Source organism: Streptopelia decaocto (assembly GCF_964273445.1).
Source record: "Streptopelia decaocto genome assembly, chromosome: 6".
Taxonomy (NCBI): domain Eukaryota; kingdom Metazoa; phylum Chordata; class Aves; order Columbiformes; family Columbidae; genus Streptopelia; species Streptopelia decaocto.
Genome location: NC_138660.1, coordinates 45,171,354 through 45,187,715, shown reverse-complemented (window position 1 = coordinate 45,187,715; position 16,362 = coordinate 45,171,354). Strand labels below are relative to the sequence as shown.

The 16,362-nt window shown below is 38.0% G+C and overlaps 1 protein-coding gene across 4 annotated transcripts in view; it reads right to left on the bottom strand.

Moving 5' to 3' along the window:
* Positions 1 to 16,362, bottom strand: part of LNPK (lunapark, ER junction formation factor) — a 59,354-nt gene that overhangs the window by 4,919 nt on the left and 38,073 nt on the right. For 2 of the 4 annotated variants that reach the window (XM_082057073.1, XM_082057075.1), the window contains exon 13: positions 14,054 to 15,014. In XM_082057073.1, coding sequence (XP_081913199.1) covers positions 14,821 to 15,014 — 194 coding nt within the window. In that variant the 3' untranslated portion in view covers positions 14,054 to 14,820. Of the gene's footprint in view, positions 1 to 14,053; positions 15,015 to 16,362 lie in introns of those variants that run through there. The other 2 variants (XR_014184492.1, XM_082057074.1) reach the window with 2 other exon arrangements.

The window sequence follows — 16,362 nt, the reverse complement described above, 5'->3', positions numbered from 1 at the left end:
AAGCCCTGAATTTTCCCACTGCAAGATAAGCAAGAAACTTATCTTTGTCTAGTGCAAACACTTTCTCATACCAGAATAACCATCACAAATACCATGTAATTGTTGACATATGAGAGCTTCTTCCTCCAGTAATTGCGTTTCCCAGAGCTTCTTGGCTAAGATCCTCTCTGCAGTAACTTTTACACAGATTATTTTTTTTTCTTAATAGAAGTTTGCCATCTGAGTTGAAACTATAAGCATCTCCAGTCAGATGCTGTCTCCATATTCAACCTCTTGAGAGTATCCAAATTAATTCAAAACTGCCTGTATAAGGTCTGGGAGTGATGGGGTTAACTTTTCTCATAGCAGCCCCTCTAGTGCTGTGTCCTGGATTAGTGGCTAAAACAGCAGGGCTAACACAGCAAAGTTCTGGCTGTGCTCGACCAGTGCTTGCCCAGCCCCAAGGCTTCCTCTCCTTCCCACTCTGCTCCCCCAGTGAGTAGGCTAAGGGCAGGCAAGAATAAATCTTCTGGAAGATTACTTTTGACAGATTACCAGCAAAAGGGACCCAACAAAACGCTTTGCAGAGTCTCCACTGCCATCCAGCTCTTTAACCATTTGTAGTTCCTCTGCATGTTACTTGAGCCACCAAGGAGATCCAGGATTAAGTACAGGTCAGACTGTACATAGGAGTTTATAAATATTACTGACAGACACTTCAATAAGTTAATCAAGTTCAGACAGTATTGGGTTTGGCTACAGAGTTAATATTTCTATTGCTTCTAAGAGTGCATATCACCGTTCTAGAATAATTTATCTTACAAATGTCTTAACTCTTTATTAACAGGAACTTGACTATTGAGTGTGGCCAAGCTCCTGTCTGTGATAAAAAAGTGACATGTTCTGCAATGGTCAGTTCAAATCCCAGATGACAGCCTGCCCCAGCATGAAGTGTTTCCAGGGAGAAGAACCACAAACCTCTATATTGGTCACGTTCCCCTGGCCTGGAGGGCAGTAACCCAAAGACCAATTGGGTTTCTTTTTAGGTGCCTTGTTTTTGTTTTCCTGAAGCTCATCCTCAGTATTTTTTCACTCAGTGAAAACAGATTCATTCAATTAAGTTCTCTAGAGACACTCCTTGGAACTCCAGTGAGTAATAATTAAAAAAAACAATTTAACTGCAGTCCTAGCATAATTTGAGCATAAAAGACAGTAAGCAAAAAAACTGAGAAGTGCCTTTTCTCTGTAAGTTCTCCTGGACTCCCACCTTATATGGAAAATGACACGCATTGCCCGTGACCAAGGAACTTTCAACTAAGCATTACAGAAATCATTAACTGTTTTATCAAAAATGCTAAACAGGTAATTCAATTCATAAGTACTTACAGAAACATCACATTAGAACAAGATTTCTGAGGAAATAAATGATGTAATAAAGTTAGGTTCAATAAAATCATGACGATACCCATTCATGGCTATACATAATGTCCTTGTCATTAAGAAATGAAAAATTACTGGTATACACATTATGCTGTATTGAAGCACTTGAGCCTTTTGCCAAAGAGAAACCTGAAATCAATCTTGCTTGGACTAGTAATACTTGAATTTTTTAGGCTGTATATTTGCTGTATACGAGTATCCATTCTGATTATTCAAATAGCATCATGTTGTCCGTTATCAACACCATCATTATATACAACTGTGAACATGTATAACTATAACAGAAAAAAATAACTTTTCCAGAATTCTATCCCTGACCCTGACAAAAACTCCCTATCCAAGACTTTTTTCATTCAGCAAAGAGAGATGCACTCAATTAAATGCTATTAGACTAGTAAACCCCTTAAGTGTCCGTTTTTTGCTCAAGTATTAAAATAACAGGTAATATTCCAGTGTTGTATAAGTGCAGAGGGAAGATTTTATTAAATAATTATTTTTGTAAAGGCTGAAAAATAAAACCAATTTTTTTTTTTTTGGTGCTGTTAAACACATACATATTTACAAAATACATTCATCTCGTACTCTGTGGATATACCACAGAATTTAGCCTGAGATGGGATCCATTGACTGGCAATCCTTACAAAAATAGCATTAAAGTTGGTTTTAACCAACTCTGTGGAGCACAGAAGTCCAAAGTAAAACAAGAGAGCCTTGAAGACATACACTCCTCAAATGCAGCCCACTCCCTTGACAAGCCACGTTTTGGGAGATGTACACACACACACACGCTTCTTAGGCCAGTCCTGGGCAACAGGGCATTTGTGGAGCTGTGACCTCAGACTTCTCAACCCTGCTGCCCAGGGACAGTTCTTCCATTTCAGCTTTTATATCAGTGAAGGAAACCAGAGCGGGGCCAGCATTCTTACACTGAATAGTGCGCCTCTGGAGGCCACAAGAGTTGGAGGAACGTCCCTTCATCCTCAGTGCACCGGCCTTCGGCAGAACCTGCAGACAGCTGCAGCCAGGCAACGCACCCACTGCCTTTGCACCCCTCAGCCACAGGGGTGTCACTCGTGGAAGGCTCCTACAACCCCCATGTTTAGTTTTGTGTGGCACTAATAGCTCAGGCGGAAATCTCAAGGCCTTAAGCAAGATCCAATGTTCCAAAGGGGCAGGGTAGCTGGATGCACCACTTGAGCTATTTAACACCTTATAACACATCTGTGTTTAGCAACTGAGCTTTTTGATAATTTTATCAAGCTACACTCTGAGCCCAGCAGCAAAAATAAGCGAGATCAGCATTAGTTTCTTTGAGGGAAGACAAAAGAAGAGCAAGATATATTCTTGTACATTTCTTATGCATATTTTTGGGAGTTATACAACTTTAGTTTTGCAAAGCAATTTTCTGACTTTCACTGACAAACAAATCTGATCTGAAAAATCTTACATCAGCAGGGTTGGTTTGCAGATGTTATTTGCACCATTTATTTATCAAAAATAACTAGAAAATGTTTTTAAAACATCATTCCAGACTGTACAAATAGGAATGTGACATGGGCTGTCTGTTTTACTTATACTGTTTTACTGCTTCATATTCTGAGCAAACAGAGAGGCTATTTTCCCCAGGGGTTCAGGAGGGCATACTACTTCATTTCTGCAGAAAATTGTTTCTCCGGATTTCAATCTTTTTAGCTAGATATGACAAAATATAATATCAAGAACACTTATGCTTTTTATCAGCTCTATTTTCAAAGCATAAATAATAGATCAGTATACATTTAAGTCAGGTGACCAAGTCTTATTTTCAGAAATCAAATAAGCATTTTGCAATTTTTAAATGGTGCTGTACATTTTCACCATAGTATCATTATGCCTTTAAAATGCTTTCAAAAGATCAATTTATAAGCACGGAGCGATTCTGAAGATATTTCACTAGTGTTAATAATACCTCACTCAGGTGGCATTCAATTTTCTGAATCCTTGGGTTAATGAGGCAAATAAATCAAAATTAAATTGGCCTTGGAAAAAAAAAAATCAAACCAAATTGCATCTATCACATTATACATCCTGAGATGCCTTCAGTACTGTTCACAATGGCTAACAACATTCCAGCTCTCAGAACCATTACACTTACTCATAACACAATCTGAGATTTTAAAATCAAATAGATCACACTTCACAACTAGATGAACATAATGCCTTATAATATATCAGGAGTATTCACAATAAGTTGCATACAATCCTAGTCGAGTACTTTCCATTAAGTGTCCCTAAATTTCAGCTTCCCACCATTTGTTCAATAATCCAATGAACTCTTTCCAAGAGGATCACACCATTGCAAACCAGAAAGTTTTAAGATAAGCCTCAAAATGAAAATACATTCTGCAACCCGGCTGCCATTCACCATTTCTTTAAAAAAGCCCCAGCAACACACAGGTGTAGCCAAACAGCTGAAACTAACAAAAATCCCTGCATTTTGGAAAAAGAAATACTTCTAGTCATATTGCTGTAGTAGGAATGGTGGAAAAAAAAATATTACCTTTACTCCCTTCTCTGAAACACAAGAGATAGGAAATATTTTCCAGATGCTATAAGAGGGATTCTACTGTTGGGGAATACCAGTGTTGTCAGTTCTTTAAAAAATTGGGTAGTAATACACAACACAGAGAAGAACTAAAGATGCCTAGATTGTTACCAGGAGTAATAAATGCAGCATGAGCAAATGCCAATCAACAAATACTGACATGCAACACCACAGCATTTGCCCTTGTTTTGCTGTTGCTACTTGTAGCACAGTAACAAATGCACTTTACCCATGGAGTCACCTACCTGCACAAGGCATCTTGCACCATAGGGAACTTCGTACAACCACAGAGCCCCAGTTGAAAAACAAACTTCCACATTGAGCGGCTGTAACCACGTTCATCTGCTAAGTCAGCAGCACGACTCAAGATTTCCATATACATGCTATTTACACTTTTTAATGGAAAACACTACACAAAATTAGTTCGGGTATTTTGTCCAAACTAAGTTAATACTATTAACATCTAAAATTTACGGAAAACATGAAAAAAAGCTTGAGGGTGTTTTTGTTTTTAAGTAGTTAAGAGCCCAAGTGCCCTTAACATGGCGCACGTTGAAAGCAACATGGAACAGCACAAAACCATGCTTGCACAATATCCTCAGGCAGTGCCTTTTTAGAACCATTTCATAGAATCATTTTGGTTGGAAGAGACTCTCAGGATCATCAAGTCCAATCATAACCTAACTCCAGCACTAAACCGTTGTCCCTAAAGCCTTGTGGCTTTGCATAATAGTTTGTATTGCCAAGAGCTTGATTAGGAGTAATTTATGTGATGATTTAACATACTTGCTTTGCTTTTCCACCCAGAGAACAAATGACACCACAGAGAGTCAAGAATGTTGTAACTGTTGCTAGAAAAGTAGTGAGAAAATCTGTTTGAGAGACTCATTTTGATGAAACTTTCATCACAAAAGTTCCCAGGCTTATTAGCAATCTACAGCTACTGTGTATGTACTGCAAGGGAGCGATCTTCAGAGCGACAAGTCGGAAAGAGAAGGCTACTCTACAGAACGCACTCACCCCTCTTCCCGTGGCGGATTTGGAAGACACGCGCTCCATTTAGTTCCCAGCCCACATCTGCCTCCCGCACCAGCGTCCCAGTACAGCCCAACATTATCGGGGACTAGGCGTTCAAATTTTTAACAGCTTACACAAAAGCATTCCCCAAGATGTTGATTTCACCTGAACATAAAACAAATTAAGCATTTTCCCAGCTCCTGAGTTAAAGTTCAGTGCCTAACTCCAGCAAACCAACACCACACTCAGCAGCCAAGGAAGTGGATGTTTTAGAAGTTCTAATTCAAGTTATTCGTTCGAGTTTTGGCTGTGACATACAGCACTGATAGAAAGTCACCATTCAATGGTTACTCAGTTGCTTGCCCAGAATGACACAGTAATTTTATTCTGATTTTTAGTCCACAGAAGAGAAGCCACAGCTGCTATCACTCCTCTTGAGGCTTTATGCTCTTTGGCAAGGAGTATTGATTTGTGTTTTTATAGCACCTACCAGGTAGTGGTTGTGCACTGTCATTACCCAAATAATTTATAACAGGTGAGGACAAAGGCTTGGAAACTAAACCAAAGGTATCTTGATCTGCTCAGGAAAAGATGAAACATCGCTGAAGCAGCTAAAACAGCCTTTTAAATCAATACATGGTGCAGGTCCGAGATACTCTCGTACATTCTGAAAGGCACTTACAAGTGGGTAAACTTACATTATTATCGTGCATGTAATCAACTCTTACAAGTATTACCATGGGAGCAACATGAACACAGTGACACATCAACTGCTTGAAGGCTCAGACTTTAGCCATAAATCAGAATATGAAACTTAGATTACATTAGAACACAACAAAAAGGGTTAAAGAAACTCTCCCAGAAAAAAGTACTGTAAAAAAAGCCACTTTTCTAGCAGCGAAGCAATGTTAATTTAAAAGCCACGACTCATCTAAAAAATATTCACCTGTAAATCAAAAAATCCCCAAAGATTAATTTCTGCATTTACACTATGTTCAGAGTATATTTAACTTATAGGCATCCTTTTTTTCCTGAAATAATTGCTTACAAGATGAGAACTAAAACACAATCTCGAGTGTAGTAAAGGTAATTGCTGCACTTACTGCTCATGTCATGTTGATGTATTACTACGTATCAAAGGTCACAGTTCTGTACTCATACATTATCAAATTTGAAAGAGCAATATTCAATTCTGACCAACCTTTAAACTGCCCAGAATATGTGTGAAAATGGATGTTGGGCTAACTCGGGTTTTAAAAAAAAATGAACCCATGTTTCGGAAGCTGAGGGGTCAATCAAGCCAGACTGACAGGGTTAGGTGTCACTTGTGTGCGTCTGATAGTCTCTTAGATTATCAATGAGGTGCAGTACACTGATCACAAGCTAAAGCAGCTGTACTAATGAAAATGAAACAGTCTGAAAAAATTAGGTAGTACAGGCTTGTGACATAGGGCAGTACCTTGTGGACAATAATGCAGGAATAAGGACATAAATCACCATTTAGATACAATAAAACCTGCAATACCCACCCTGAAATGTACATGTCTGCAGAATGGCAGGTCAAAAATTGGCATCTTCAGAACTCCCCAGTCCCCTCTGAAGTTGCCACACAATTTTTTATACTGAGCCAAGGCAGGTTTTCCAGGCCACCACTTCACTGCGCACAGAGCTCTGCAGCCGCCTGCCAGGCCGCCCTTTGCGGGTGGGCAGCTGGCTGCTTGCGCCAGCAGCTCTCACAACTGGCTGTAGCACAGATAAATGGGTCTTATCAGAACCTACTCAAGCTTGAACAACGTTCTTTACCTACATATGTCAGCCAGCTGGGGAGCAGGGGCTGCACTGAAGAAGCTGGGGCACCCTCAGCTTTGTTTTAGTAACATATGTGCTCCTTTTAAAACAAACAAACAAACCTATGCAATCCAACTTGACTGAGTACAGCCAGCACAGAATGAACTACTAATCAAATTATCACTTTAAAACTGTAAATCACTGCTATGCAAAGAGCAGCCTGACTCTTACCCAGCCATCATCATAATTCAGATCAGATGAATATTCAATAGCTTTTTCAGAATCAGGTTTTTCCTCAAGAAGTTACATACACAGCAAAAGCAGCATATATTCGAACAACAACCTATATAATTTCATACTCTTTAACATTTGTTCCATTTGGTAAAACACTGTATTTGAAAAGGGAAGCACAAGTTTAAATATTTTCTCCATTACAAGCAGAAAATCTAAGATAGACATTTCATGAAGTCTATTAGACCCTAAAAATTCATACTAATTAATGTCTTTGCATTGATTTTAATGGACTTCCAATTGCAGGTGATATAACTACTGGTCAATGCCACAGCTAGGATTAAAATGATACTTCTGATTAAACATACTGCTTACAGTACATAAACACACATGCCTTTTACTAATGCAATAACAAGGCAATTATTACAACAGTAAGAACTTAAACTATAAATATACAGGATCTCCTGTTTAAATAGAAGCTCAATATACAAAATATACAAGTTCAAACATTCCTTAAGAATTATCAACTTTCATATTTCTTCTAAAACATCATTTAAAATACTTTTCTTAAAATGAATTTTCTCGGTGTTTTTTTGTAAAATGGTTTTCTTTATGTGCTGAACAAGTCAAAATTAAGTTTCATCAACTGAGTAGAGCTCCTTGAAGTGATGCAAGGAATTAGAGGGCAGACCATTTCAGGAGAGCTGGAAGGTCTTTGTTCCTTGAGTTTTCTACAAATCCAGCATCTCTATTTTCATTTAGGCAGCAAAATGGAGAGAGAAAAAGAGAAAGAATTATTTCAATATAAGTTACAAATTTAGAGATGAATTTGAATTTACAAACTGAACACCCAAAATTACCAGATCTCCAGTATCTGTACCCCTTGTTTTCTCCTATATCTGATTATTTCAGGATTTTGCTGCATGTATATCTCTCTGGCAGTTGCAATCTCCCTTTTGTAAATTATTTTTGTCACATAATAAAAGGAGAACACATGATTTCACAGTGGCAAAGGCTTATGAAGCCCTGAAAAACATTAGTAATGGTTTACTGAGAACCCTAGTGGTGCCACACCAGGTATGTGTAGGGGCAGTCCTGAAGTAGATTTACTCCCACAGCAACTACAGTGAGAAAAAACAGTATTACAAGAATCAGTCAGGACCCCCCCCACTTCTATGCAAAAATTAAGACATGATCAAACTGATTTTATAAAACCTTGAAAGGGTTATGATTCAGTGATTTAAATGTTTCACTGTTGTCAAATTAGATAATCTATCATGAATCCTAGAAGCATTTGCTTTCATCTCAAAACCCCATGGTTTGGGAGCAAGTTATCAAAACCCTTCTCTCTATCCTGCCCATCATACACCTCTCTAGGTCTTATTCTTGCAGAGAAAGATTGAATGTGACCTGACAGGACCCCAGAGACATTCGCAAATCAAAAGCAATGGTGAAGATAAGTCAAATTCCTTGAGACTTAAAATCTTAAGGGACAACACTTTTTTTTAATACTAAAGTATAGCAGTTCCTATTGTTAAACATTATTATAACTCATTTTGTTGTGTAAACAACCCTCTACTAAAGATCAAGTGCTAAGAAATTTCCACATACTCTCTTCCCCCAAAAAGCCAGAATGCAGAGCACGAAGTACACATAATTTCAGACTACTATTAGACACAATCTCGAGCACAGCACACTTCTGATGGAAGTTTACAGTTTGTCCTCTGACAGAAGCTTTGGTGCGTTACTACGCACCGAGAGCAGGAAGCCAACAGCGCTGTGCCAATCAGCCCCAGGAACATCAGCATTAGAAGAGTCAGTTTTAATTCGTCACCTTCATCACCCTCCACAAACTTGAGACTTGGGAGCTCTGCCTAAAGACCACACGCCGGAAGAGAGGAGTACTGAGACCGATGAGTAATTAACGGTTTCAAACACACTTCCCTTTGAGTGAACCAAAGCTTTCTGAAAACAGCCAAAAATCTCTTCCATGAACTATCACACAACAATGTATTAAACAACAAGATCTAAGTGATAAGAGGAACAGTGCACACCATTAGAAAGAACCCTTTGGTCACAGAGCCATCTCCTACTGCCCTCTTGTTCTCAAGCTTCATTTTAGACCTAAGGCCTCTGGCAAGTCTATTTGTTCAAATTATAAGGAACTTTCGAAACTTCCAGTCCGAGTTTATCCCTGGAAAACTTACTCGCTTTCTACTGCTTATGCACTTAATGTATTTGTAGCCTTTTTTAAAATTAGCTTGTATTAGGGATGTGTGTTCTATGTAGTCTCCTATGCACTACAAACATATATGTGAAACTGCAAAGGCTCACTACACCAGAAATCTGGACAGGTTTCCATTTATCAACTCAGGAAGTAACTGAAACATGCGATCTGAGGCACTAATTTCTAACAATGTGACTGGACAGGAAAGATCATCCTACAGACACTGGGAAAAAAAATCCACAAGCCACGGAAGGAAACAAGAGCCTAAACATTTTACTTGAGAACACCCATGAACTGGTCAATTGATTATTTGCCAATAAAGATGCAAAAATGAACCTTCAAGGTGGTTGTTCTAGTGAAACATTCACAGGGAGGCCAATCCTTACCCCATGGATGCTCTTCTTCACTCTGGAAAACCTAACAAAACCTCACTCCAGAAGCAGCTTATTTAGAGCTTCCTTTGCATCCAGTACTCTTGTATTGAAAACATTCAGACTTTATGAAGATTAAGACTTTTGAAGTTTTTAATTGCAGACTTAACTATTTCATAATGAACAGTTTCTTCCAGCTTACTCACTCATCCATCACCATAGATCCACAAGTGCACGTTTTACTAAGTTCAGAACCATGCACCAGAGAAGCGTTTCTCCTACCCTTCAAAGCCTAATATGGTTATAAAAATTAATTACTGCTACAGTTTCACTAACTCTAGAAGTAGAAATGAATGTCTAAGTTCTTATATTTAAATAAAAAGGAAAAGAGCAACTTTGCTACCATCATCTGTAGTAACAGCTAGACAGTCTTATTCTAACAAGTTATTGTCATCTGTTTATTCTGAAATTAATTCTAAAAAGCAAACAAGTTTCTCCAATATGTCAATTGCAACCTTATTATTTCTGACATGAGAACACGATATTCACCTGGGGTACATACTGCTATGTAGTAGCAGCTAAACCCTGCTACATTTCCTGAAAAATCTTCTCAAGCTCTTCTCTAAGTCTTGATTAGGACTTCGTTCTGACATACAAAACCACTCTCCCTTACCCTCCCCAGTCTGTTAGTTTTTAAATCCTTACAGTGGCTTCTACTCATCTTGTTCTTGACTTCAAGGCAACCATAGGCACCCCTAGTTACATGCTTTTTATAACCTCTTGACCAGTCCATGCGTTGTCAGCATCCGCACCATCTTCGTTTGCCTTTCCTTGTGAGCTTCTGCTTTTGCTGTGCGTAGGCTGAACAGCTGTCCTGAGACAAACCATCTCCATGCCAAGATTCCACTAAATGATCTATTTCTGTCAAAATGTCCAAGGGTAATCAATTGTATTCTCCTCTAGAATAAGTATTATAATTTGAAGTAACATTCCCTCATTTCCCTGTTCTGCAGGCTTCTTAGTAAAACTTAAGTTTGACCAACTGACTCATTTGTCTTTCATGGCAGATTTTACACAGCCCAGATAATTCCCCCCAATACATAAACTACGGTTAAATATAAGGAGATCTCTGCAATTACTCACAATATTTCAGAAGTAATAAAAACACAGCACCAACAGGCTTGCCAAGTGTTATTTACTACCCCACTCCATTTCACTTTTTATCCAAGGCACAGGAAGAAAGGGATCTTGTATAAAATCTAAGTAGTGAAATTTTCACAGGAACATGTTTTTCAGTACTTTTGAAAAAAATTAAGATTCAAGTAAATACTGCCAAATCAACAAAACCTGGAACCGTAGCATTTGTTGTATTTTCCCCCCTACTTCCTTCCATCTTCTCATCTTTTAAAAGCCAGCCTGCAATTTAATTACCACTGAAAACTGCTGTACCTTTTCATTCCATGAACTTCTGCTTTGAAGTTTTTTGGTGTTACAAAGGCATGACTAAGTGTGGCTACTGCTGTTTACTGGCAGGTATTTTTGGATTTCGATCCAGTTCCCATTGGACAGGCACCTTTTACTACTGCCACACTTGCAGCAGACAGAAAAACCAAGAAGCAACTGCTGCTGAAACAGAATCATCTTTCTCACATTCATATCAGGACTGGGGACACATACTTGGCAAAAGTGACATGCAAACACTTACTGTAAATCAAGGAAAGCCTGGACTCTGTTACTGTCGTGTGTATCTCCCTGAGTCTGAATTCATTTATAGATTAACTAACACTCCACCCTCATTTACTGCTCACTCCACCCTCATAGCTGCTTTAAAATCCTGAAAAATTACAAAGTTAAAAATAGATCTTTCTCTACCAAAATACCAGGATATCCTTAACATCTTTTTCAAGCCTTGTGAAGCAATTAAGGGGAACAACTGCTTGGACACTTCTTTTACTGACAAAGTCTTTCAGGAAAACTCTATCATGTGCTTAAAACTCACTTATTCTTCCCCACCTCAAAAATTCTAGGTAGTCGTAGATCTCATAAAGCTAGGTTTTCATGTTTTAACAAGTATTTGTTTTCACATCAGGTTGACTGTCTACTTGATCCAGTGACACATTAAACCAAAAGTAGCAGCTTGTCACAGGAATGATTGATAATGTCACATTTAAGAATGTTGGAAGAAATAATGCTTTCCCTTTCCCCCACCCCATACCAGATACTAAGTCTCTTTTTAAAAAAAAAAAAAAAAGATAATCAGATTCCCAATAACCTAAGCAGTATCAGTTTCCTTGACTAAAGCAGGACTACAGAAATAGACATCTTCCAGACTAATGAAAAAATTTTAGTATACAGCTACAATATCAACAGATTATTTTGGAAAATAGCCTGGAGGTCCTGTTGGACAAGCAGCTCAATGAGCAAACATCGTGTCGCTGCAGCAAAGAAAGCCAACAGGATGCTGAGCTGCATCAACAAGGGCACCACCAGCAGAGACAAAGTAGACATTATCCCACTCCATTCAGCACTTATCAGGCCACACCTGGAATACTGTGTTCAGGTTTGGTCCCCACTATGCAAAAAAGTGTGGACAGGCCAGAGAGGGTCCAGAGAAAGGCCACAAAGATGGCCAAGGACTCACATGGAACACACAAGGGCTAATGAGTACAAGTTACTCCTGGGAAGATTCCAATCAGACACAAGAAGAAAAATTTTTCACTATGAGAACAATCAGCCATTGGAATAATCTTCCCATGCAACTGGTGGATTCCCCAACATTGGACACTAAGATTCAGCTACACAGAGTGCTGGGCCATCTTGTCTAGATGATGCTTTTGCCAAGAAAGATTGGACCACATGATCCTTGAGGTTCCTTCCGACCTGGTATTCTACGATCCTATTATTTTCTCAGTCAGTTCAATAGATATCATACGCATTACAGCTCAGTGGTTGTTTGTAATGGGAAGAACTTAAAATTACTTTAAAAAAGCCTGACACTTAAGATACAAATTTTTAAAAGGAAGTAATACATGGGCATAGAGTAATCTTAACTTCTGAAGTGACAGTAATTCACGCATTCATATCCCATACGAGGGATCAAAACATCAAATTCCACTTGGTTTTAGTGCTTATAAGGATATCCAACAACTTACTGTGCTGAATTACTGAAGTATTCTGTGATTTTTTTTTTCTCCAAAGAAATCAAGCCTTTAAACAGACAAATTAGTGAGGTCCAAAATGCAATGTGGAGATTACAATCTGAAAGTCTTACAAAATAGAGTAAGCTTTAAAACAGAAATAATTTTTCCTGAAAGGTGACAAAGTTCTGGAATATAAAATACACTATCTTAAAATATTAAAGAATGCATTCCCTTAACACTTTGTACCTTGTACTTTTTCTCATACTGTAAGACATGTTTGGAAAAGGGACTGTTGGCTTTCTATTCCCAACTAAGATAGTCACACACAAGATGGTTACCTGGTTTTACTAGTTCTTTATATACAGTCAAACACCTACAAGTACTCGTTTAATCACATGCCTGCATTCTGTCCATTAAGACTACTAATTAAAGTATGAATTGCAATTTAGTTAGTGAACCAGAAAAAAACTTCCTTGTTTATCTAAATACAGACCATTCTGATGATGTAAGGGTTGAGCTTCTATACTAACCCCAAAGAACCAGAAAACAAAGCATCTATTTGGAAAAGAAAATTAATCATCACTGTTCACATAATTACGTCTCATAGAAAGACATGGATACTAAGGTCACATTCAGAAACATGTTTTTCATGTGGAAGGCTTTTGAGCTACTAAGATTTAGCTTTTTGCTGTCTTTACACTGTAAAAACAGTTCACTTTGGAACCAAGACAACAAACAAAAGAGGGGGTTTGAAGCTTCTCCTTCCCTCCATATAGTGATGTACCCAGGGAACAGCACACAATAAAACTTATCAGAACTACTACTAAATTAACCAAGTTACAAATGGTCAGCATTTATTTACTAAAAAAAAAAAAAAATCTGATTTAGGTTCCTCACTTCCAAGCATCAGAAAAATTCTAGTCTAGATTCCCAACTGTTATATTTAACAGGAAACATGTAACACATCTTTAGCTTGAAAAGCTATACAATAAAAAAGTAAAGTTTCAGTAATCCAGCAGCAAATATTCATTATAACTTTAATAATAAGTAGTATCAACAGGTTTTAGGCACCATTAGGAAAGTCTTTTGGCAAATGCACATGCACTTCCCCTATTGATTAGGGATCTATTTCTGTCCTATCAGAGCCACCTTAGTTACATATACACATGCTCCTTTTAAGGTGTCATATTCCTTCTGAACTTCCACAAAGTAACTGTAGAATAGCTGCATACAGCAGAACAGAAATTATCTTCAGTTTTAGGAATCACAAAGCAAGTACTGCTGCTAGACGTCTTTATTTTCATTTAACAAAATACACAAAGGCACAAAATTCACATATATCTTGTCATTATTGTACAGGTATAAATAGTGCTTTGTATTCAAGTACAATCAAGTGCAGAGACTTTATATTTTATGTAAACACAAAACAGTTTTGTATGTATGTGCCTCTGGTTCATCTGCAATGCAAATACCAAAGGAGATGCCATTTATCTGAGTGCCATTTAACCAAATTATATCAAAAAGTTAGACAATGAATAACATTAATACCACTTGTAATGACACTTCCATATGCTTGAGTCAAATGTCAGATGACACTTTAGCTTGTAAACTTCTGTGTATTTAAAATGTACTCAAGTCACTTTAACAGGGAAGCATTAAAAAGTATCTTAAGTTCACTAGACCAAGCTTCCTAGGTCAGCTGCTGCCAGAAATTTCTCTGCATGTGTGACAGCTAAAGAGATGTCAAATTACAGGTCACCTTTAGCAAAGCTTATACTTTTAAATTTTTAAACATGCAAACTGAGTGATGGCTACAACTGTTAGACTTCAACCAACTATACATTCTGTGTGTTAACTTATTTAAAGACACATGCTTATTTTACAATACCCACTTTTACATGTAGCTTTGACATACTGTGGCAGTTGAGGCAGTTTAAGCTCAAGCGAGATTTATAAATTGTACCATTAAAAAAAGCTCACCTGAATAGTAACAACAGGCATGAACAAAGCCGAAAACTAGCTACAGAAGGCACTTGAAGTATTTTATTCTGTTTTCACTGAAGATTCTTCACTTTGTTCAGCCGAGATAGACTCTGAAATAGAGTCTTCGGTTGTTGAAAGGTTTTCTGCTTCTTCAACTTCTTCAGCTACCTTATCATTTAGCTGCTCAGGACTTTGTGCTTTATCATCTGTCTCACTTGTCTCAACGATCTGGGCCGTGTCTTCTTCAGATTCTGCTACAAGAAAAATGATGAAATAAACATTTGCAGAAATGAATAGGTAGCTAATATTCTTAAAAAGGAGACAAAACATCTTGCAATCACACATCGGTTTTGACTAGTCACTGCATGAAGTTCTCGACTGCTAAAAACTATTTTATTTCTCTAACAAGATGGTGACAAGTAAAACCTGTGACATGTAAAAAAAAAAAATATTATAGAAAACAGTTCAGACCCCACTATGAAAATAGTATGTATTATTTGTATATGTTCACCCTCAACAGAACCTTTCTAAGCTTGTTAATATGAGACAGTGTCAGAAATAAGACACGATAGTAATTCAGCTTCTTTGTCCTTGGTAATGAAAGTTTTACCAACTGTATAGCTTTTTCTATAAGAGTTTAATCTGTACACAGAACCTAAACATTCTGTTTGGTGGAAACTCGGAGCGCCGGATAACCAGAAAAAAAAGAAGAAAAACCTAATTCTCAACATATCAAAACAGCCAACAAAAACTACTGGGTATTCTTAATCTTCCCACAGAAAGCGTAGGAAGGAATCTCTTTACTCTCAATCTGGGTTGAGTGTTTCTTTGATAATACGCATATTTTGAAGATCAGTGAAAAATATTTACCATAAGTACTATCCCTAAAAAAGTAAATTCTAGCTTCAAGACAGGATTTCAGTAGTGTATGAGAGATAAGAGACAGTCACATTTTGAAATGAGCATAAGCACTGAAAAACTGAATACTAAGTGTTGCACTAAATGACATAAAGGTACTGTAGAATGATACTATTGATGTTGGTTTATTTATTGACTAGTATTAGTCAATGCTATACAGCATTGATGCATACTGTGAAGGCACAGTTCGCAAACCTGATGCAAAGTTACAGCTCAAAAAAACTAACCTTATCAAATGTTTGTAATTTAATATTTATCAAAACATGTTTGGTGTCTCAAAGTAAAGGGACTGCTTTAGGCTAATATTGACAGAATTCAGGCAAGGCTGGAAGTTTTAGAACGATTGCTCTGCCTTCTGGTGTCACAACTGATGAGAGCAGCTGCTGCACAGCCCTGCCCAGCAGACCAGGTACAACTGCCACCTGTCACCAAGACCCCTCTTCCCACACACAGCTCTGCCTAGCTAGTTCCAGGCTCTGCCTCAGGCTGCTCAGTGCAGCCCAGCTTCTCCATTTCTTCCTCTGACTTGATCTTCCATCTCAGCAAGTTTGCAGCCAACTCACTTCCTGATTCAGATTCCTTCCCTGTTTTCTCAACCCCAGGCTGCTGAACACCTGCCCTGGCTTCTTGTTCCAAAATTTCTCTGGAACATTCTGTTAGATGGTCCATCCTCCTATTTCTGCC